At 40.9% G+C, this 23,791-nt stretch overlaps 5 protein-coding genes across 5 annotated transcripts; 3 read left to right on the forward strand and 2 right to left on the reverse strand.

Annotated features, from left to right (window-relative positions):
• Positions 1-357: 357 nt before the first annotated feature.
• On the reverse strand, positions 358-956 carry EAE97_007811 (uncharacterized protein; the record flags this gene model as incomplete). Its single annotated transcript, XM_038878325.1, has 3 exons — positions 358-632; positions 694-844; positions 906-956. 3 exons carry the CDS (start codon positions 954-956, stop codon positions 358-360), a joined length of 477 nt encoding a protein of 158 aa, XP_038730575.1.
• Positions 957-2,925: 1,969 nt separating this feature from the next.
• EAE97_007812 (uncharacterized protein) lies at positions 2,926-4,599 on the forward strand (the record flags this gene model as incomplete). Its single annotated transcript, XM_038878326.1, has 6 exons — positions 2,926-2,932; positions 3,167-3,218; positions 3,271-3,478; positions 3,529-3,685; positions 3,732-4,117; positions 4,174-4,599. The coding sequence occupies 6 exons, from the start codon at positions 2,926-2,928 to the stop codon at positions 4,597-4,599; spliced, it is 1,236 nt and encodes a 411-aa protein (XP_038730576.1).
• A 4,003-nt stretch (positions 4,600-8,602) lies between these two features.
• Positions 8,603-10,392, reverse strand: EAE97_007813 (uncharacterized protein; the record flags this gene model as incomplete). The annotated part of the gene is made up of 2 exons (XM_038878327.1): positions 8,603-9,690; positions 9,738-10,392. The coding sequence occupies 2 exons, from the start codon at positions 10,390-10,392 to the stop codon at positions 8,603-8,605; spliced, it is 1,743 nt and encodes a 580-aa protein (XP_038730577.1).
• Positions 10,393-10,824: 432 nt separating this feature from the next.
• Positions 10,825-12,232, forward strand: EAE97_007814 (uncharacterized protein; the record flags this gene model as incomplete). The annotated part of the gene is made up of 3 exons (XM_038878328.1): positions 10,825-10,866; positions 10,919-10,978; positions 11,030-12,232. The coding sequence occupies 3 exons, from the start codon at positions 10,825-10,827 to the stop codon at positions 12,230-12,232; spliced, it is 1,305 nt and encodes a 434-aa protein (XP_038730578.1).
• A 645-nt stretch (positions 12,233-12,877) lies between these two features.
• Positions 12,878-15,078, forward strand: EAE97_007815 (uncharacterized protein; the record flags this gene model as incomplete). Its single annotated transcript, XM_038878329.1, has 6 exons — positions 12,878-13,254; positions 13,315-13,340; positions 13,396-13,707; positions 13,760-13,831; positions 13,882-14,569; positions 14,625-15,078. The coding sequence occupies 6 exons, from the start codon at positions 12,878-12,880 to the stop codon at positions 15,076-15,078; spliced, it is 1,929 nt and encodes a 642-aa protein (XP_038730579.1).
• Positions 15,079-23,791: the final 8,713 nt, after the last annotated feature.

A 23,791-nucleotide genomic window follows, 5' to 3' on the forward strand; every position in this document is an offset into this window, starting at 1 on the left:
GAAGAAAGAAAAATCATGATAATATAATCACCTTCTGAAATTCTGTTCATGAAACTCATGAACCTGTAATAAAATATTGAATAGCATGCCCAAAAACCCCCCAGCCACTCAAACGCCTTGCTGTAATGCCAGAGACCAAAGTAATCCTTTCCCAACCTTTGCAGTTATGCACTCTTGATCCATTTATGTATTGCTTCATTTTTCATGTCCTAGAAATTCATCCATGCATTTGTTTCCCTTGCCTTTCCTTGCCTTGCACTCGAGAAGCGCTCTTCCTTAGCCCATTCCCTTCTGCCTCACTTCGTTTCCTCAATTCCCCCATGCGCTCTGCAGTTTCTTCCCTCCCCTTGAAATCTTTCAAACCCCATCATCATGATAATAAAAATCGATATCCCTCGGTCTCTTGCGATTGTACTTTACAAAATCATAATCACCCTCGGGACGCTCATTCTTTGTGTTTCCGGTCAACATGGATTGTAGGGACATGCAGATGGACTCGACGTTTTGGACGGGCGACCAGCCTTGGGTGCCGAGCAGATCGAGACAGATTATGCCGTTGGAATAGATGTGTGGGTGCATGGGAATAGGGCGTGGTGGGGTGGAGAGTGCGAGGAAAGTTACTTCGGGGGGTTCTGGGGAGGGGTTAGCTGAGGGTTTGGGGGAGAGATGGGGGAGGGGAAGAGAGAGACGTACCGATAGGATAATTAGGTGTGAAAACCAATTTTATTCGGTAGGTTTCTCCTTGGTAAAGAGGATTCGAATCTAAAACGCAGATGTCGACCAGCCATTCTTTGAAATCTTCGGCGGATACGAGAGTTATTCCTGGTGGAAGACTTTGGTGGATCTTTAGGCAGAATTAGGATTTGAGATATTGAGATATGACGCAAGGAGGGGTTTGTATATACCTTATTGAGCTCTTTTCCCAGACGTTTACTTGCTATTCCTGTGGTTGTCATGTTGTGAAAATGTACACCTAGGGAGGTATAGCTATCGATGGATGTGATGTATGTATATTTGTATGTTTGTATGTATACTCCTCGTTCGTGTGCGAGGTGTAAAGTCGAAATCGAATCGAAATATAGTTGCAAGACCTAGTACACAATAGGGCCCACGGGTATCTTTGCAAAAAGATCAAGAACTGGTGATCGAAAATAGATCGAAATGTGAATGGGTGAACGAGTGAATAAATTGTCGAGAATTGTTGATCTGGTTACTCTATGAGTAGAGAGAGCAGAGAGTAGAGTATACTCGAGTGAAAAAAACCGTTGAGAGGTTTCGTGGTGATAGGATAGGATATGATATGATGTTCAAAATGGGAACCTGCATACGATAAGGGACTAGGTAGGGAGGTAGGGAGGTAGGTAAGGCAGCTAAGGTGGGTAGAGGTAGGTAGTTAGGTAGTAGGTGGGTGACCAGCTTGGAAGTGGTGGAGGGGCTGATGAGAAACAAACTGGTTGGGCGAGACTTTGGCTTGGGAGCTTGGAGAGTGACTATCGATTATCCATTCATTATCCGTTATTCGTTATCCATCCCTATGCGAGTGTGGTATCACTGGTATGGTAAGGAGCAGCAGCTAGCTACTCGGTATGTAAATATATGTAGGTAGGTAGGTGGAGGGAGGGTGGATAGGTATTTAGAGGTCTTTGTAGTGAGTGGGGTGAAGACTGTGAAGTATATTGTAATTACGAAGTATTACTTTAATGAATGAATGAATGGATGAATATGAATATGAATATGAATATGAATATGAATATGAATATGAATATAATAATAATAAATATAAATATGAATATGAATATAATAATAATAAATATAAATATGAATATACCTATATCTACGATAAACTTATATATACCTACCTATATATACCCAGTAAATATAAATATAAAGCTATCTTACCCGCTTACCTACCTACCTATCTGCCTACCTGCCTACCCACCCTCCTCTTTTATATATGCTTCATTTACTACATATACATACATATATACCTAGTATCTATTACCTACCTGATATCAATATATTGGGACTGATTTCCCTCTCTAAATCTCTCAACCTACTTACTTACTACCTTCGGACCTTCACACCAGAACTTTCATTCCTGGCAATCCAATACGAAATACGATACTTCCCCTATGTAGAATAGAACACCGGTATGTGTATTCATTCGTATGTACTTTGCACACTTCGCACAGATGGAAAAAGAACTGGGGCCGTCCTGAGTATATCTGAGCCACACTAAAATCAAACACTAAACTCGGAATGAACCCCTGGGCTGACCACTGCCACTGATCACTGCCCCGCCGTTCATTATTCTTGTGCTGCGTAATGGATGAGATGAGTGATATGCCTTACCTAGTAGCCATGGATGGTATGGATGGTATGGATGTATGAATGTATGAATATATGATTATATGAACTGCGGCTGAAGAAAAGAAGAGGTACCTAGCTCCCTAGTTAAAGAGAAAAAAAGAGAAAGCTTTATTTATATTCCATTTATATTTTCCTTTATTATTATCTTGTTCTTCCTTTACCTTTTCATAAGTAATATAAGTATCTCTTACTTGATATCAATCACTCATACCATGTAACTAAGACATTCATATTACATGACATTCTACTCCATTCAATAAATTACCATTTAAAAAACGTTTCAACTCATCCTTTCTTTGAACCCTTTACATCTCTTGCCAGCCTGTTCGAACCCCACTAAGACATCTCCGCAATAACATCTGAACATCTGAACTTCTGAACTTCTGAACTTCTGAACTTCTTACTCGAGAAGAGTTTCTCTCCAACTTTCACTCCAGATCGTCATATTTTAACTTTGCGCATACAGTGATTACATATCTAAAATCATTCAAGGCGCCATTTAAGGAAGCTTCAAATCATTGAGGTCGCAATAGCTATCTCAAGAAAGCAGGCACGATGAGTTGTGAGTTTGATTTGCCCTTTACTTTCCCAGCGAGCTTGATAAGGAGGGGAGTTTATCCAACAACGAACATCATCTGTATTAGCAGATGAAAATAAGTATTTTCTATGTACCTAAAAAAAACTCTGCTTGATACTATTCTCCCTTTTAAAATCTTCTCGTTTTTCTTCGCTCTATCCTCCTATCGTCAGTTGTTTAAAATGACACGCACTAACCATCGTCGTTCGGAATCCCCAGTCTCTGGTATGCTCAACAAGCTGCATGGTCAGCCAGAAAGTTATGATAAAAAGTAAGCCCACGAATATGCATCCGCGAAAACACTCTTGCTAATTGTATCCTAGAGCCAAATATAAGTTCGGTCGAACCCTCGGTGCTGGTACCTATGGAATCGTCAGAGAGGCAGATGGCCCAACAGGAAAGGTCGCAGTGAAGATTATCCTCAAGAAGAACGTCAAGGGAAATGAACAAATGGTTTATGATGAACTTCAAATGTTGCAAAAAATGAAGCATAAGCACATCGTCAAGTTCGTGGATTGGTTCGAGTCTAGAGTAAGGAAGAGATCGCTACTGGTTAGAGGGAAAGGACTAACGCGTCGCAGGACAAATATTATATTGTTACACAGTTGGCTATTGGTGGAGAGTTGTTCGATCGTATTTGCGAACAAGGAAGATTTACGGAAAAAGATGCTTCGCAAACTATCCGTCAAGTTCTCGAGGCTGTAGACTACCTTCATGACAATAACGTTGTTCACAGAGGTAGGAATTTCAACATGGGTTTTCATTCTTAGCTGACAATAATTAGATCTCAAACCTGAGAACTTACTCTACCTCACTCAAGACCCTCACTCCGACCTCGTACTTGCAGATTTCGGTATCGCCAAAATGCTCGACACAAAAGATGAAGTTCTTACAACAATGGCTGGATCATTTGGTTATGCCGCTCCTGAAGTTATGTTGAAGAAGGGCCATGGAAAGCCTGTAGATATGTGGTCTATGGGTGTCATTACTTATACTCTCCTCTGCGGTTACTCTCCTTTCCGAAGCGAGAATCTTCAAGATCTTATCGAAGAGTGCAGCAATGCTAGAGTCATTTTCCATGAACGATACTGGAAGGATGTTAGTGATGATGCAAAGGATTTCATAGGTCATCTTTTACAACCACGTGCAGACGATAGATCTACAAGCAAGGTGTGTTTTACAGAAACTAGTATTGGTCAAATTCAGAGTCACTAAAGATTTTATAGGAAGCACTCGCGCATCCATGGTTGAGCGGAGAGAATGCCACCGATCACAACTTGCTTCCAGAAATCAAGGCTTACATGGCCAAAGCCCGTCTTCGTCGTGGTATCGAAATGGTCAAGCTCACCAACCGCATCGAAATGCTCAAAATGCAAGAAGACGACAACGAAGAATCAGACCTTCCCGGAAATGCTGCAGCCGCCGCTAGCGACGCTATTCCTGGTAGCCCAGAGAGAAAAAATACTGGTTCGTCTTCAGCTTCAGGATCTACATCTCCTGGAGAAAAGAGAAGTTTGAGTAAAATAGCCAAGGGAGCCATTTTTAGGGAAGTGGTGTTGGCGAAGGTTAGAGAAGTCAAGGCAGAAGAGGCGGCAGCTCAAATTGAGAGACAGGCAACTGAAGCGGCAAAGAAGAAGTCGTCGACTCAATAAATTAAGTTCTATTGGCCTCTGTGTTTCTCACGGCGATTGTTGGATGAGATAGGCGACAAAATTATGTTTCCCGGGTTGTATGGGGATTCTTCCGAGCTTGGCCTGGGGTGATATCAATAGGTACCTTTTGATGGATAACATTGTGAATATCGGGTATGGGCTATAGGGTATTGATGATTCTACTTCTTCTTTTTGCGCGAATGGTTTTTAAATTCCTGACATGGGATGATCGGGTTGGTCGAAAGGCATGGATGGATGGATTATTATAGGGTTAGTCGGATGGACTTGGTCTTGAGTACGAGAGTACCTAGCTACCTCTACCTATTTATGCAGATGGCGAATGGGATTCGATTTTGAATTCGATTCCGTGTGAAGACTACATGTTTTGATGTGAATGAAATGATTTGAAGCAATAATGTCCATATGAATGGTTTGATCTTCCTCATTCTGGTTGGTGATATATTCAAACGTTGTAGACACTGGAGAATCTGCTAGTGCAGTTTTGTAGATAGGTTTTACTTCTTGGGTAGAGATTAGTAATGTGATTGCGCATCATCTAAATCTATCGAGAAATCGTGACCATATAGATGTATGAGAGGGTGGGATTTAGGGAGAAGAGGGGTGGGGGTGGGGGTTTGGTATTCATGTCGAGAACTTGAGATAGAAGCTGTGTCTTTCTGTTCATCTTGCTTTTTCTCATCTCATGATTCATCGATATCTGACATCCATATCGTTTGGGGATTCCACACCATGGATGTGCTTACCAGTCTGTGATGGATCTTTGATTGTATACCTTTCTTCTTCATATCGAGTCGATGAACTTTGGGTTAGGTTGCTGCTCTGCTCGTCTGTTCTCGGATGTTTGTTTGAGGATGGGTAGTTGTTATTCATGGTTCGTACGTATGGATGTGTATGGATAGGTATATAGGTATCGCTTCCAATATTTATTGTTGTTCATTGATTCATTAGCGTAGCTTCATCTTTCCTCTCATTGTCGAAAGGGGAAATGGTCTTCTCGCGTAATACCAGCTTAAAAGCACGATCTATACATACCTAGTTCTCCTTTCACCCAACGAAAGTTGCGATCCACTGTCCCTAGAAAAATGCTTGCCATATAACTCTTTTATGACTTACTGCCCTTCCGCAATGGAGACATGAAGACTCCTTTGACCTAGCTTTAATATTTTACTTGAGGATTCAAATGAATGAATGTATGGACGGATGGATTGGTCTTTTATACCTGCTCTGCTTTACTCTGTTGTGTACGTTTGGTTGTTTTTCTGGATCTTGGATTCGAGATACTGGATGTGATGGTAGATTGAATTTGTATCCACTCTTTTGATCTTCGGAAACTCTAACTACCTATCTAAGTAGGTTGGGTGTTTTCCGAGGTTTGCTAGTATATATACTACACCTTAACGAATTTTCCAAAGCAGACCAACGAGGTGAGGATTGTACTGGTATTGAAATAGGTTGGCTTTGTGTTCTTAGATTCGGGGGGCTTTTGTACTTAGGGGGGAAATGGGAGAGAGGATTCTAGTTGAAACGGGTATATTGATAGGGAAAAGTTTGTTATAAACTCTTCGTCGATTTGAGAGGCGAGTTTTTGTCGGTATATCTGAATATGCGCGATGGTTTCTTGTCGAATTAATATATATTCTCTTACTATCAAAGATTTGAAATTAAGCTGGATCTCACATATTGTATTTCTATCGTTTTATAGTATATATCAGAGCCTTTATTTTATCTACACGATTAGATGGTGATGGTATACTGACGTGGCTGATTGGATGTATAGTATAATGTTCAATCGACATACAGTATGGGTAGGTTTTATATCGTATAGATTTAAGAAGTATACATACAAACACAAAGTAGTATGCGTTCATATCTACGAGCGAAAGATCTACTCACTTCTATTCTACTGGATACATGAATATCAGCGAGGAGAGATTGAGTGTCTGTATAAGAGTTATCTGGATTCGAAATTATAACATCAGGTAATACTAAAATCATCATGACCATAACTTTCAGAGTAAAATTTAGTTTGTGGCTCTCTCTATTATGTACTGTAATGTTCGTTATGAAATCTTCTCACTTCTTATAAACGATGTGAGAATAACTCTGTACGCGTTTGTTGTCATTTATATTATCTGTTTACCTTGTATACTTCTGTTGTCGTAATGTGATAGGCGTAGAAGAGGGAATTGATAGTGAGTTTCGTCCCGTTATCGAATTCTTCATATATACATGCAACATTTTAGACATAGTATTACAAAGTAGTCAGTGGGATATGGATTCTTGGATTATACATACTAGCTAGATAACATCTTAATAATCCTATTAAGCCACTTGCTCTTTATCGCCGGCTTCCCAAATAGATTCCAAACTCACATACAAGACAAAAGGAGCTGGAAATTTATACCCGATGTACTTAAGCTACAAAAGTGGTATCGTATGAGATTAGATCCAAATATATAGATCGTCGAATCATTAGAAGACTAAATCCTTAAACTTACACATTCAAATTGGAACTCAGAATTGCACTCTCCCAAACATCGACAATAGTACGATCTATATCGCGTGTCTAACCATTAGAGAGATTCGAAGACTTGATGTAAATATGTACAGCCTCTGGAGTATCGAATATAGCTAACTAACTTCATCTTATGAGGATTGTACTTTCAGATAGAGAGTTGGGTGGTGGGGTGGATAGATGATGGGGGGAGTTGGGTGATGATATGATTCATTGGGAAATTACTCGTGTGAAATATGAAATGTCTGCTTCGAGGATTTAGTACGAATTATTTATTAATGGATACAACTTTGCTTGAATCTTAGATGAAGAGAGAGAGAGAGATGTGTAAGGGGGGGAAGAATGTATAAGACTTTGTTTACATCTTCTCAAAGAGAAAGACTTGTATGAGAAACCGTACATAGTTCCTTCCCCTTCTTATAGCGAAACAAAAAAAATGTTGAAATTTACTATTCTCTGTCTCATGCACAAAGACAAGCCTTAATTAACTAATATCACACACACTATTTTATAATCAATAAATACTTCAACTCCTAAAAGCATAAATAAACTCTGCTTCGTCCGTCATCTTACCTACCTACCTCTCTCGACCGAACCCCACAAAAAAACCTCAAACAGTCCTAGACGAGATACAAAAAAAATGAAAAGAGTCAATGAAGGGAATTGAGCCCAACGCGGGGGTCGAACCCGCAACCTTGTGATGGACCAGAAGATCTTTGAAATCATAAGAGTCACACGCTCTACCGATTGAGCTAGCCGGGCAGGCTTTGTTCTGATGTTGAAGAAAGCTTTATTAAACTGATTTATATTCAAGTTTAAAAATCCAATGTTTGAGTGGTGGATAATGAATGAGGGGTAAGGTTAAGCGGGTAAGAGTTTTTTTTATGGTGGGGTTCTTGAGGATGTGAGTGATTGGTGGGTAGTGAAGGATTTGGTTGGTGTATGATGAAGGCTAATAAGTTGGTGGAGCCGTGCGTGTAATGCAAAAGTTGCTTGTTGATTGGGCTGAGCCGACCGAGCCGAGTTGGCCGGCAATTGTAATGGCTAGGTACTCAGAAATGATCAGAGAAGTATGGGTTGAAGAAGGTTCTTATATTTTTTATATTAATGGTGGTGAAAAGTAGGCTGCATACATGCTTGGAAGTGGAGGATATATGAGGTTTGAAAAAACGCTGAATGGGTATCTATGTATCTTTATCGTGTACAGTGTGCACAAGTTGAATGTTATGGTATACTTTTTTCTTCGTCTTCCTCTGTTCATCTTGCTTCATCCCGTCAATAACTCCAACCCATTTACAATAGCCAAATTGCCAGCTCGATTAATCTCCAAACCTCCAAAGCAATACGATTGGCTCGTTATGAGACACAAGGGATACACATACATACTCAGCTTGTGCTTTTATGCAATTCTGGAAGCTCTGCAGGCTTAGTGAAGTTGTAACCAAAATCTGAGCTACATCGTAGCAGCTAAAAGTTAAACTCGTTATCATCATCATCACTGTTGCTAACGGACGTCTTGTCCTCCGGCTTTAGTGTTACAACATCCTTGATTTCCTCATTAACCAAATCTCCCATCTCAGAGCTATCTGTCAATATTGTCCTGGCCTCCTCGTCGGAGACATTCATGTCTTCTTTAATCAACAAGACTGTAACTTCAGGAACGATAACCGAGTCAACAAATGCAGCTGTGCTTCTTGCTGCGATAAGACGATCGAGTGGTGCTCTGTACTTTAACAATGGCGTAAACTCGTGCATGATATTTTCGGAAATTAGACGTAGACCTCGAGAACCATAATAGCCAGGTATAAGATTCGTAGAACTCTTCATCAAATTTCGGTCTTTTCCAGCTTTAACCTTTTCATCAAACACTTCTCGATAGTGACATGTTGCGCCTTCAATTATCTCCTTAATGAATGCATGATGATTGGAAATTCTAGAATCCAGAGTTTCCCAGTCGATGTCAGGGTATCCTTTAGACTTCCAATTTGATCTAGCACTTTTTCGTTGATGAGATAAACAAAATTTCTCCTGCTTCCTAGTATTCATCTTTCCAAGCGCCTTCAAATCTTCAGCAGCTACAGGTTCGTTACACATTGGACAACGAGATCCAGTGTAATCGTCGATATCCGGACTATCTTCCCTCTCAAGATTTTCCATGCCGATAATGGCATGCGGATTTAGCTTCTTAGCCAGTTCCTCCGCTCCATCCAATATATCATCATCGTCGTATCTTTGAAATGGTCTGGGTTGCGTTGATGGGGTTGCGGATTTCGATTTCTTCAATTTACCAAACAAATCTAAATCTGAAAAATCGTCATCACTGAAATCCGGGCGGACAAAGCCTCTGACTGGACTTTTGGTTTTCGTTGGACTATCGACTGTATAGTCTTGAAGCTTTGGCTTTCCATTGTCGCTGACCATACTTGAAGATCTACTTTTGTAGTTCCTGAAACAGTTTTCGGGCGCTGGATTTTTCTTCTTCCCATACATGGAGGGCTTATTTGGTTTGTTCTTTGGTTTGGTATCCTTGAACAACGACAGTTTATTGGCACCAGCTATTCTATTTGTTAGTTAAAGCAAACCAATGTCTTGTTGAACGTACGTCTTGAACTTCTGGTCTGATCCGGATGCTCCTTGGTGTATGATTTCAGCTTCTTATTACTGCTCTGCATGTTTCCGAAAATATTCACAACTGGATCATGTTCCAAGTCGTTCTCATTCTTTCTTTTGCTGCTATGAGTTGACTTTAATTCAGATGACTGCTGTCTTGAGTCCTTTAGAATGGGCAAAGAAGACGTTACAGGGGTTTGACTCGACTTTTGATTTTTTGATCCAAAAACTGTCTTCGTCATATCTGCGCTGATTCTTGAGGGCGATTCGTCTTCAGAAGAGTCGATGATGTATTTTCCATCATCATCGGAATCATCTGGAGGCCGATCAACATCCTCATTCACAACTTCAATTGACTTCATGATAGAGGACTTCGATGAACTTGGTTCATTCTCCTTATTTGACCCCTTGTTTCTTCGCTTGCATGATGCTGCGTTTTGAGCGCCGCCAACGTCGCCAGAATTTCGAACATTAGTAACATCATTGGGACGGGTCGTCGTTGCGGCTTTTGTCGCCATTGCGGGTTGTTCTTCCTTCTTCGGTCGATTGAGTGATTGTAAGAGGTTATGAGGATAATTCTTGGTCAATCCAGCACGGCGTGGTTGTGCTTTCCCTCTATCGTTAAGATCTAATTTTGTATGATCCATCTTGAAGATCGCGTCGCGGTATGATAAGTAAAGTAAGGCAAGGAAGGATTGTTGAAATAAGATAGGCGCGTGGATTTTGTGGAAATAGTCACTATCCAGATATAAAACGAGTAAGTAAGTGTTGTAACTTCATTGTTTTTCGAAGATATAATATATTGTACATTTATAGGAAATCTATAAAGGTTTGTACGGTGACAAGTCTCTACCTTTCTTTACAGGTACAACTGAATTGATACGCTCGAGATACGGTATCACGAGAGTATGAGAGCTTCAATATATAAATGGTCCAAGCTTCACACCCCTGCTAATGCGGGATTCACCAATTAGGCCCGCGATTCCGTGTACTACGTATCTACCAGGTATCATATCACATTTAAATGTTTGAACTGTACTTAATCCTTCACCAGAGGCATTCGGTCCAAAATATCCATCATGGCTGCTCTCAACAGAAAATACGCGGCATTGCCAGATTTGGTATGTTTAAGTGGATATCTAAAAGCTTCAACATTTGACAAATATCCTCTAGGATTCAGCACCAGATATTTATGAAACCCCTGAGTTAACAGAGGATAATTCGACTGCGCCTGTAGGTTATATGAACGTACTCCATCCCTTCAACCCTTCTAACACCCTTTAGACTGGCAGACCTCATTCCCAATCAACTTCTTCTTCTTATCAAGATTTCGATGAAGACGACGACGAAGTGGGTGGTATTTCCCGTGCGCGATTACAGCCCGACGAAGCCCGTTCGCATTTCTCCCCGGCACAAGTAGATGCACGCGATGTAGACTTCTCAGATAGAGTCACGGCTAAGAGGAAATCATATAAAGCTTCTTCCAGGCGACATAGGAAGAGGCAAGACGGCACAGAAGAATTTGGCGACTTCAGTGATGACGATGATGGGGAAAGCTTGGAACGAAAACTCGCAAGATTACGACGTGAAATCGAGGAAGTTAAAGAAGAATTTGGAAAGAGAAACCAAGAGAAGAAGGATTTGGGTGAAGAAGAAGAGTCCAACGATGGAGATGATGTTGCCTCCTTAAGTAAATTGTTGGATGGGATATCTGACAACCCAGGAGATCAAGTCACGAGTGCTGGAGCAAGATTGGCGAGGGATTTAGGAACTGGAATCAAAGCAAACGGGCCATCACAAATTTCACAAGGAACGGGAGAACCTGCTACATACACTGTTACATATGCGCCTACATACCAGCAAAGTCATGCTTTGGCGAAAGCAGCAGATTTCGATGGACGATTGGCCCTTCTAGAAAAGGTTCTTGGACTCAATTCGACAATGGAATCTACCAGTAGCTCAACAGCTGTTTTACCTACTCTTGATATTCTCGAAAGACAAGTCTCAATCCTTACGGAGTCTACGCCATCGTCCCTTGACAGCATAAGCCGAAGAGTTCGAACATTGACACAAGAAGCCGAAAAACTAGAAGAGTCTCGAAAATCGGCAAGAGCTGCAAAAGATTCTTTAACATCAGCTGGAGGAGAAACTGCCCCTGAGGATGGGCAAGATTCAGAACAGATTTCAAAGATCAATGCGCTATATGGAACTTTGCCCACTATCGAGAATCTCGCGCCTCTTTTGCCATCCTTGTTGGACAGATTACGATCATTACGAGCTATTCACGGAGATGCTGCTACAGCTAGTGAGAACTTGGATAGAGTGGAGCAAAGACAGGTCGAAATGTCGAACGATATTAAGAAATGGCAAGAAGGATTGGAGAAGGTTGAGGAGGCAATCAAACAAGGAGAAACGGTCATCGGAGGGAATATGAAAGTTGTAGAAGGTTGGGTCAAAGATCTTGAAGATAAGATGTCAAAATTATAGTTAGAAGTGTCAGCCTTGTAATAGCTAGTTCCCGTCAACCTTAGCATAAGCTAGGTTTTTAAGATACCCAATCAAAAGTATGAACCGATTCCCACCTCCATATACCCCGGATCTAGCCTCGTCTTTCTTGGTATAGCTCGTATAGGTAAGTAATCACAATAGAAGATTGAAACATTTAAATCCACTCTCGATGAAACTCATTCTCCTTATGTAGTAGGCAAGGAACGATATTCCAAGCTATTATTATTTTGTACCGTATTTAGAACAATTGTCTTTGTAGAAGGCTGAGTACGTGGAGCCTTATGTGTAAGATACAATTTGGCGTTATCTGTCATATTAAGCTCATTACCCCCTTTGCACTTTCCCTTTTTGTTACATCTACACACTTTCACTCGTTCAATTTTCATTGAGTGTTACAATTGAAGTATCTCAGAAGGAAAGCAAATAGGGAAGTAGCATGTGAGACCTTTCCAATTCAAAATTGCTCAGTAAGTTCATTGCAATTCCTCATCCCTTTCCTCATCAAAAGCAATTCCATGCAGATGTCCGTACGAAATACGTACTTTTTGTACTTTATCAAACGGTATACGACACGAATTTCTTATTTCGTATTCAAGAACACATGCGCATGTGCATATAATCAAAATGACTATGGCAACAAATATTGATGATGACGCGGCAGATCCGAATTCGAACTTCGACAAGAGAGAAGTAGGAGAGAGACAGAAGCGCAATTACTTCAAGAGAGGGGATACGACTATCAATTTTGACGAGCGACAACAACAGGCTGAGGAATTTGAATTCGACGAAAGACAAGGACGCTCGAGAAATAGGGTTCGTGGTCGTGTGGTAGAAGGTCTGGGTGAGACCAGTGAAGGGGTTCTTAGAGGAGGAGATCTTGATTTTGAGGGATACTTTGAAAGTAAAGCAAATATGGCTTCATGGAGTGGGCAACCGGCTATAAAGGGGAGTACGGAGCAGATGCGAATGGCACTGTTGACTTTTTCTTTGGTTGGATTGCAGTAGGTTAAATATGAAAGAAAATGATAGCAATCGATCACATTGACTGATTTGGTGTGCAGGTTTACTTGGGGTATTGAAATGACCTGTAGGTTGAACATTGCTCGAGTTCATGGGAAATGCTGACCTATTGGCCTGAACAGATTGTACACCATATTTACTTTCACTCGGTCTCACGAAATCGAAAACTTCTTTGGTATGGATTGCGGGACCTTTATCTGGGTTGATTATGGCACCGCTTGTAGGGGCAATGGCAGATCGTTCGCGTTCAAAATGGGGTAGAAGAAGGCCATACATGGTGGGGGCTTCTATACTTGTCGCATTATGCTTGTTAGTACTGGGATGGACAAAGGAAATCGTATCTCATTTTGTGGAAGAAGGGGATTTCAATAAGAGTTGTACAATATTTTTGGCAGTGTTGGCAATTTATGCGGTGGATTTCGCTATCAATGCTGGTAAGTTTGAAATCCCAGCCTGGGTGCTTGATGAGGATATTAATCAATACAGTTCAATGGAGTTGTCGAAGTCTGATCGTGGATACTCTTCCTATACAAAAGCAACAAGCAGGGTCGGCATGGGGTGAGTTTGCTTCACTCATTTTTAATTGGAAAATCATTGACATCTTCCAGCTAGCAGAATGGCCGCTATGGGGCACTTGGTCGGTTACGCTATTGGTACTGTTGATCTTGTCGCTTGGTTTGGTCCCTCAATGGGTGACACACAGTTCAAGAAGCTTATTCTAATTGCGGCGTTTGCGCTCATATTTTGTGTGTGTGTCACTTCGTGGGCCGTAACGGAACGTGTTTTGATATCTAGCAAAGACTCTGACTCCCAATCTGGGTTACTCAAAATTACACGACAAATATATAGAACAACAATGACAGTTCCTCCAAAGATTCAAGCCATTCTGTGGTGCCAATTTTGGAGCTGGATTGGATGGTTCCCATTCCTATTCTATGGTACTACATTCGTTGGAGAAACCTACTTCAGGTATGATGCTCCGCACGAGATCAAAGAATCTAAAGATGCACTTGGAGATATTGGAAGGATCGGAAGCATGTCCCTCGTTGTGTTCTCATTCGTGTCATCTTTTGGATCTTTCCTTTTACCTCTATTGATCAAGTCACCTGATGAGGACAAATTCACTCAGCGACCACCAGCAAGTATTGCTCGATTTGTTCAAGCGTACAACAAATACAAGCCAGATCTTCTTGGGGCTTGGTTTGTTGGACATTTGATGTTTTCATCAGCTATGTTTTTAGCACCATTTGCATCTTCATTTCGATTTGCAACTTCGTTAATTGCATTCTGTGGATTGTGAGTTTTTAAAAAACATTATTTCACTGCCTTTCCATTAACTAACACCTTCTAGGCCATGGTCTGTCGCATCTTGGGCACCATATGCATTCCTTGGTGTCGAGGTAAACAAGATGAGCGGACTCCCATCTTATAGCCGCCTTTCCACCGTCGACCGTGATATTGAGCTGGAGTCACCCACTGGTCCTCCATCACCCTCCCTCCTTCGCCTAGAACATGGCCCAGTTGGAGAAAAGGAAGACGTTGCGTCTACCGGTGAACTTTCTGGAATCTACTTCGGAATTCTTAACATCTACACCACCATTCCACAATTTATTGGAACTTTCATCAGTATGATCGTTTTCAGTATATTGGAGCCAGGTAAAAGTCCAGAGTTGGCTCAAAATGCAAAGGAAGGGGAACATCATGGGACAGATGGTCCAAATGCTATTAGTATTTGTTTGTTCATTGGCGCAATTAGTACTATTGGGGCTGCCTATGCAACTAAAAAGTTGAGAGATTTGCAGTAGGATGGTTGGTAGTATTTACGAGCCTGTAATTGTAAGGTAATAGCGGGGTTTATTTAGATGGGGATTGAGATTCAAATTTGTGGGTAGCATTGCATGGCGCTGTGGGTGAAGAGTACTTGTTTGAGGTAGCTCGAAGTGTGTTGTACTTTTTTTGACAAGGTGTTAGGAATAGATTGGGATGGATGGATGGATACTGACTGGGATGGACGACATAAAATATGTCTGTTTCTTTTGTGGTTTACTGAAATGCTCTAGATAGATAGGTGGATGGAATTATATGCACCACTGCTTCTTGTTCGTATATTTTTCATTGGCGTGAATAGGTGTATATTGATCGTTCGATTGGGAACTGCGTGTTAAACATAATTTGGGGAGGGGTTTCAAATGTTTGTTTTATGGCGGGATATTGGAATGCATCCATCTAATGTCTTCCTGACTATTCATTCATGACATACTTTTTTATGAGATAACGAATCTAAATGTTGATAGGCTAGGTGAGGCCTCTCTTCATACCTAGGAAAAGTGCCTCTATGTGTATAATTCGTCCCTGGTGAGGAGCTGTCTGTCTAGCTGGCTGCGTTTCTGGCTTCCTAGCAAGCATACGAAGAGAACACTCTCCATTCGATGAGTAGAATTGAAGTGCGACTGAGATTGAGATTTGTCTTCTATATCCGTTTAGAACATAACTGAAGTGATCATTCGAAGAGTGGTGAAATGATAATCCACTACTACTAGCAATATGACGATCTGAAGCCAGCACAATAAAAACACAACACATGCCCACAATGACATGATTGAGATACTATCCAAGTTCGCAATGGCCATCCATCTATAGATTTACAGATATTCCATGAGTGCTTACTGCAACTACAAAAAATACACAGTTTTAAGAATGATGCCTTCAACAAAAACAATGTGAGAATCACGGAGCAGTTGAAGCTCCCTAGCCGGTTCGAACGACTGACCTGACGATAATAACGAAATGCTACTGCAATCGTCCGCTCTACCACTGAGCTAAGGAAGCGATTCTTTTCATATATTGAAATTTTGTTTTTCTATTTATATTCGAAGAATCAAAACATACACTGTACATGGCGGGGTGGGGATGCGGAGTGGAGCGTTGAAATCCGTGTTGTTAATGAGAATGAAAATGGGTGGAGATGGAATGAGGGGCTGCAAAATGGGATTATGAAGAGAGAATCGAAGCGAATGAGTATACAATCATGTGATTAAGGACCGCTGGCGCAACGGTAGCGCGTTCGACTCCAGATCGAAAGGTTATCCGTTCAAATCGGGTGTGGTTCAATACCTCCTGTGATCGCTGATTCTTTTGCTTTTGTCGTCTTGGGGGAAATCGTAAGGGTCTGAAGTTGAAGGGAAGGAGATGAAGAAGACGACAGCGTGGGAACTGTGAAGAGGTGGGAAAGTTTTGGCTTCTAGTGGGGGGGGAGAGAGGGGGGTGCGGGACTTCTGGGTCTGAGTCTCTGAGATGATACGGTGTAGTCAGATTTGTTTTTGCTAGGGCTAGATACTTCTCATCAGCCCATTCACTAGAGATATTGGATATTGACTGTCAGTGCCTAGGTGAGATTAACCATAGGATTAGAATAGAGCATTTTATCCAATTAAAGTTTATCCATTCAATCAAATAGTTGAATAGTCTTCTTTTTTTCAATGTACCACTCACTGATGGTGGGCTGGTTAATTGATAGTGGATGAATGAAGGGGTTAGCCGAGCCTAGATGGGGTTGAGGGTCGTCTAGCTCCACACATCAATTTTTCCTGCATGTAGTGGGGGAAGGGTCAGCCAATGTCTGATCACGTTTCCTATGACCCCCCACCATAGTTCACCAAGCGAGCTAAATGTGCAAGTGGGTATATATATTGAACAATTCGTCATGTTAAACAACCGAAATCCCTCGTGGCGCAATTGGCTAGCGCGTTCGACTGTTACTTGAAGCGATTCAAATAAATAAATCGAGAGGTTCGTGGTTCGACCCCACGCGAGGGAGGTAAATCTTTTGTTTTTGTTGACATGACCTATTTTGCAATAATTGTGCGCAACTGTAGTGTGTCTGTCTTCCACCCGAGTCCCCATTAGATTGGACATTGAGGGCGGTCAAACTTTTTCTTATCTCATGTAACAATTTTGCTACTGTATCTATCACCAACCAACCAATGCAATCATATACATGCTTGTTTCCAGACAAACATAGTAAATTAAATTGGTGTAGTTAAGTTAAGATCAGTCGATTGAATGAATGTATTTCTGTTCTCGAAGTGTAAAATGAGTTTCCATTGTAAGATGGGGTTCGCCCACTAATAAAGTACGAACGTCTCCAAGATATAATTTGGGGAAGAGACACTCACTATCCACAACTGCCATCTCGTTGATTTGTTGATTGAAGACTTGGGTAGGTGTCTAGGTGTCTAGGTATCTAGGTTGCTTGCTTGGTTGATAGGTAGTAAGCAGATACCGGTATACTACCATACCAGTGTACTTAAAAGATCCAGGCGGTGGTGCTTCTTTCCAAAAGTACTCTCTCTCTCTACGGGGAGTATTTAGTACTGATTGCGTTGATATCCTCGGGTACCCCACCAATCTATGTAAGCACAACCTTAAAAAAATGGATCGGTTCTTCAATTTCTTCTCGAACCTGAGTCCACGAACAATTTTCTTTTAGATATCTCGTTGCGTTGATTTTTGGTGCTTTTTTGAAGTTGTTGAATTTTTGGTTCTGGTGGTGGTGGGACGCGACCAATGAGATTGAATAGCCGAAGCCCGACCCGACCAATTTTCAATCTATGTTTGTAGTGTATGTAGTTTACTATATTTCTGCTTCGATCAGATGATAATTTTTAACTACCTAGTTGTGAATGAATCATTTGCTGCGGTGACAAAGTCGAGACGTTAGTTGCATCTAACGAGCCTCGCATTGTTGAAAGTTTCAATGTGAATCTAGAGCATTCAGCATATGAAGAGAACGTCGAAGTGAATGAATGGCTCTTGGGAATTATCTGCACAACTGTAGTAAATTCACTGATAGATGGATATGTACTTTTGACCAATTTAGACAAGTTTAGTGACGTTCCCTCGGTAATTGTCACATTGAGAGGTTCACATTAGTACCTTTATTCGAGTATAAGGATGGAAGGGGATGTTGTTAGTAGTGTTTACGATGTCAACAGGCAGTGTTTCTGATTTACGAGACTAGAGACGTAAAGAGAGAGAAGGGAAGAGGAAATTGGCGGACGAGAAATATATATCCTAAATATAAAAAGGCTGAGACATGGTCGTCCATAGTTTTTGCTTCAAAGCACGTAGAAGCTTGTAGGATATCAACGATATAAGTGAAATTCCGGATTTCAAAAATACATGTCGTTACTTTCTAGCTGATAATGGAAAAAATACACGTTACTAGATGAGTCATTTTCATTAGGAAGTCGATAGAGATCTGAACGTCCTTCTTTTCAGACTTAGTCCGAACTGTCAGGGCAGTATTTGAGGTATCGAGAGCTATTCCATTGAGTATCTCGTAGCAACTCAGTAATCGATAAAAACATATCACTCACTTCACTTCAAACCGAAATAGATACATTTTACTCTCTCAACTTTACTGGGGTTTACAGTACTACATATAAAATATGATCTATTCCTAAAATTCTTCTAGTCCTGTATTATTCTCCAAGTCTATCATAGCACATCATTATTTGGAAATCTTAATGATTTCATAAATTCAAGTCATTCTTGAACATCCAAACTAATATACTTGACTCTAAATCACTCTATGATCTTAAAATTTTCAGTTGTTATTAAGAGAAGTCTATTTATATTCACTCTCAATTTGAGTATCTTGTAGCTATATTCGAGGACTGAACCACAGACTAAGCATCGCTTTAATTTCACTCTAATATTTGATATCTATTATTGAACTGAAAGACTCTAGCATCGCTCTCCTACCTAGCAGATATTCTCATCGCCTTGAAATCTAATATTGAATCGACTCATGAATAGACTTGAGTTTTCACCGAAAAAAAACTGTGGTCACAGAACGATATACCACTGCATTGTTCGTTGAACTTGAAGATATGAACGAGCCAGAATCAAAGTCTTAGTCTTCTTTCTTCCCTTATGAGAAATCTATCTTCAAACAGTGACTCGAATTAGGAATCTAAGGCCATAATTCAGAATGTAAATCTGAACGTTTATATGCGTCCTAATAAAAAATTATTGCAAAGTTCAATGATTGTGATTGTATGAACGTAGGTGAATGGCCTTAAGTCATTAGTCTACTGGAATACAATTAATGAGAGGATTGGCCTCGTAGCCATCCCTATATGAGGATTGCCTCTACTCGTATACAGCTAGCTCTTTATATTGAATACAATAGGGTCATACATCATATGTACAAAGTCATCCGTATTCTCCTCATATATAGTGATCATATAGTAAAATACTACAAGCTACTTGAAATTGTATCTACGAGACCAAGATGAATATCAAATATCCATTTCGAATCCAAACATTAGTATCCAATGGCCAACCAATCGAACACTTCAAGTTCCAAATTAGAAATCCGGGATTATAAGTTCTAGTTCATTATATTTCTACTGATAGATGATATCATAGTAGTTAACCTTGGAAATCACCTTCAGTGACATGTTATAAATAGAACATCATTCATAGGAATGAATGTTTCTCGAAAATGAAATAGTTACTACTATACGAGCCCGTATATTAACCATACAAAATACTACTACCTATGTTGAATTGTTTCAAAACAAGTAACGATAGGTAGCTTTCCTTTCATACATCTCACAAGTCGAGGTTAACATTCAATCACAACAGTTATAGTCTAGTCCGTTCGTAGCTAGATACCCCTTCCTCACTCACCTCGCTTCAATCTAGTAGTCTTCTTTCCCATTCTATGCCCTCCAAAAAGTGCAAAAAAATGCAAAATTACACTCAATGGGCGTTGCCCGGGATTGAACCGGGGACCTTTTACATGGAGAATCAATCGATGAAGACTGATAGATCCCTAAGCAAGAATTATACCACTAAACCACAACACCTGTTTTGATGTATGCAGGGCACTCAAGTGAATATATCAAAGATATTTTCAGCTCATTGAAAATCCAGGACGACTCACAACACGGATTTCTAACGAGCCAGAGATCTCCCTTGTGTCTTCAAACCAAGCTTTGTGAACAACTCGATCTATTTACATCAGTGTGTGTAGACAGGCACCCAGACTGACTACAACGGTCGGAAGCTTCTTCAAAAATCAAACCAGCACACACAATAAATTTCATCCCTAAATTCTAACCTTAGATATTTCACCTTTTCCTTACACCTTTGAAGCAATAATAAGGAGTAAAGTCACACGGTTACGACAAGAGTGGTAGTATAATCAGAAGATTGAGTTTCATCATAGAAGAGATTGGGGTTAATTCAAATCCAGAAATTGTTCAGCTGGAAAAGTGTAGTTGTTAGCACCTTATCGACTGCCAGCGGAATGGTAGACCAATGTGCTTCAAGTATATGTGCTGAAGTGTTCACAAGCATTGGAGCATGTTACTACAGGGCCCTGGGGTGAACCCCAAAGCTAATAGAGCGCTCAAATTTCATCTCTTGTTGATATTGATAACTACCGTCTCCATAGTATATCATCAGGCCTGATAGTTCAGTGGTAGAATTCTTGCTTTGGGTTGTCCAAAATTGTAAGAGGTCTCCGGTTCGATCCCGGATTAGGCCCTGAAGCGAAGTGATCTTTTTGCAGCTGGATTACGTTCGTACGCCAAGTGCCCCACTTGCGCAGGTACATTTTGGCCCTTGAAAACTCGTCAAGATAAGAAATTGGCATTTTGAAAAAAAGTCCCCACAGTTGGGAAAAGGACTTCTTCTTCTTATCAAAAGATAGATAAAATACAGGCTGATTCAACAAACACTTTTATTATTTGATCAACAAGCAGTTCAGGAATTAACAAAAAGTCTTCTTAAAATAAGCTGCTCACAATGAGCAAAAATGAATTCCGGTACGGGGAATTGAACCCCGGTCTCCCGCGACCTGATTAAAGCAGTGAAGCTTCTGTTGAGAGGCGGAAATGCTAGCCACTACACCATGCCGGATAGCTTATTGTATGTGAGTGAGGGCTTGTGAGAGAAGAAGTAGTAAAGTCGAGCGCTATGATCCCCTCATAAAATGATTTAGTTGTGGGTTACGTTTCAACCTTATGGATGAGCCTTCAGTGTCCTAGCGTTGCAACCAAAAACTCAGACAAAAAGAAAAATAAATTCAGGACTTTCGGTCCCGGACGTTATGGGTTCATATTATTATCACAACCAAAAGTGCACGCTAGACAAAAATACTGTATCAATTGTTGAGAACTCTCGGGTTAGATAGAAATCGGGAAATTCCACAAACAAAATAAATCCCAAAAGAAGGATGAACGTGAGATTCAAGGAATTCCATGTAGGATGAACTCTCTGACGGGGAGTCGAACCCCGGTCTCCCGCGACTTGCAATGTTATTGACAAGCGGAAATCATGACCGTTAGACCATCAAAGATGTTTAGTGATTGTTGAAGAGCAGCGCGGTTACAAGATACATATGTGCAGTCTTGTGGAGCCCATTGTGCGATAGTGGGGCAGAGTCATCACAGCTCGAGAAGATGGAGAATGATTGTAATAAATAGACTGTCACAAGGCAGGAAAAGATAAATCTTCTCTTCCTTCCCCTTCATTCTCTAAACCCACCTTGTTCGATATCTGCTCTGCAACGGAATGTCCATTTCATGATTGCCAAACGGGGCCAGAAACTGATCATATACCAAGTGCGAAAACTAGAAGCAGGCTCAAGCTCCCCAAACATACCTAGTTCTGACGGACAAGAAGCACAAGAAGGATACACACACACACAGAACACTAGGTAAACTTCCTTGCTCGAAATATACCCCCCAAAAAGGAGGGAAGATCAAAATGGCAAAAGTTTAATGAAGGGAATTGAGCCCAACGGGGGGGTCGAACCCCCAACCTTGTGATTTCAGAAGAACTCATAGATATTGAATCGTAAGAGTCACACGCTCTACCGATTGAGCTAGCCGGGCAGGCTTTGTTGTATTTGTTGTATTTGTTGGGGAAGGTGCTCTTGATGTGCTTCATATCTGGGTTTGTTTGATGTTCGGTGGGGAAAGCGAAGAAAATTTCTGACTAGCGTTGAAAAAACAATTTGTATGCATGGGCCTCCTTCACTTGACCACCACGACTCAACACCCGTTGCGCACATGAACAAGCTACTTCTTGGTTGAGTGGATCGTGAGATCCGCCATAGTTCAATGTTTTAATCACACGGAATTCCTACTTTCAGGTTACAAAAAGTGTTTATATTTTAGTTGACTACTAGAATACAACGGGGACCTTATCCTCATACCAGATGGTAAGCACCCAAGGACTCGGACACTATATGTACATCGGATTTGTCTCTCGAGAAAGTTCCAACTTAAGAACAAGCGGTTATATTATTTAGAGGTTCATTTTGAAGTCGCCAGTATTTAATAAAATTGACTACGGTATGAAGACCGGATTAATTTTGTATGTAAAAAGCTGTTCCGGCCACTCCTCCTCAGAAGCTACTTTCTTTTCATTCGGGTGTACACGAAAATCGCAGAATATTCAAAGCTTCTGCAAAGCGAGTTTAATGCTCAAGGTCTTAAATCGTCCAATTTTTAAGCAAAGAAAGGGCATGGAACTTCAAATCCTGTTTTGTCTCTTTAGAGATAGCAGCTATTCCGAGTGTAGATTTTCATGCTTTTTCAAATGGCTTTTTTTCCTGCAGTGAACAGATGAAAATGTAGTATTAATGCATAAAAAGAAGGTTCTATAATGAACTCAAACCAACGATACTCAGGGTAACTCCCTACGTAAGTCTCAAACTTACAGCATCCGCGGCGGTAGCCCATCACATTGTAAACTGTGTGATAAATACTAAAAAATGATTTCAAGCAACGGATTCAAACCGATGGGTACTCAGGGTAACTCCCTACACAGGGCTCGAACCTGTAACCTGCCCTGCCCGTGCCTTCCTCAGACAGAATATCCAACACCCTACATAACATCACCCCGCTCACATGTCACTCAAGAAGTGGACTGAATTTGAGTTCGAGTCCTCGGTAGAAGTCTTGCGCGCTACCATTGCGCCGGCAAGGAAATCTTATTATTTTGTGATGACGAAACTAAAATATCCATTTTTATCACAAGTCGCAGCCGGCACCATTCTACACAAACGAAAGAGGGTCTGCTTTTCTTATTCCGAATTCAAAAATTTCAGTTGCAAAACTACCAATTTTCATGGTGATATATTTCCCTCTGGGTGTTCATAAGTGCCTAGAACTCCCTGTAGTCAAAACTTATCAACGCATAATGACAAGGGAATGATGATGTTTTCCAAGTGTTCATCTGAAGCTCACTCCGGATAATTCTTGGACGGCCCACGAATAACCCACTTCCAGTGAATTCAACGCAAGTGACAAAAGACGACTTTTCGTTCCCACTATCGACCACAACTAGGGAAAAACGTAGAGGGGAAAAACGCAAAAGATATGACCAGACTGGGGCACGATCCCAGGACCTTGTCCGTATTTCAACAACTATTAATTGTTAAGGACACGTGATAACCAACTACACCATCCGGCCGTTTTTGTTGTGGGCGAGCTC

This window comes from Botrytis byssoidea, assembly GCF_014898295.1.
Source record: "Botrytis byssoidea strain MUCL 94 chromosome Unknown BBYS_016, whole genome shotgun sequence".
Lineage (NCBI taxonomy): Eukaryota > Fungi > Ascomycota > Leotiomycetes > Helotiales > Sclerotiniaceae > Botrytis > Botrytis byssoidea.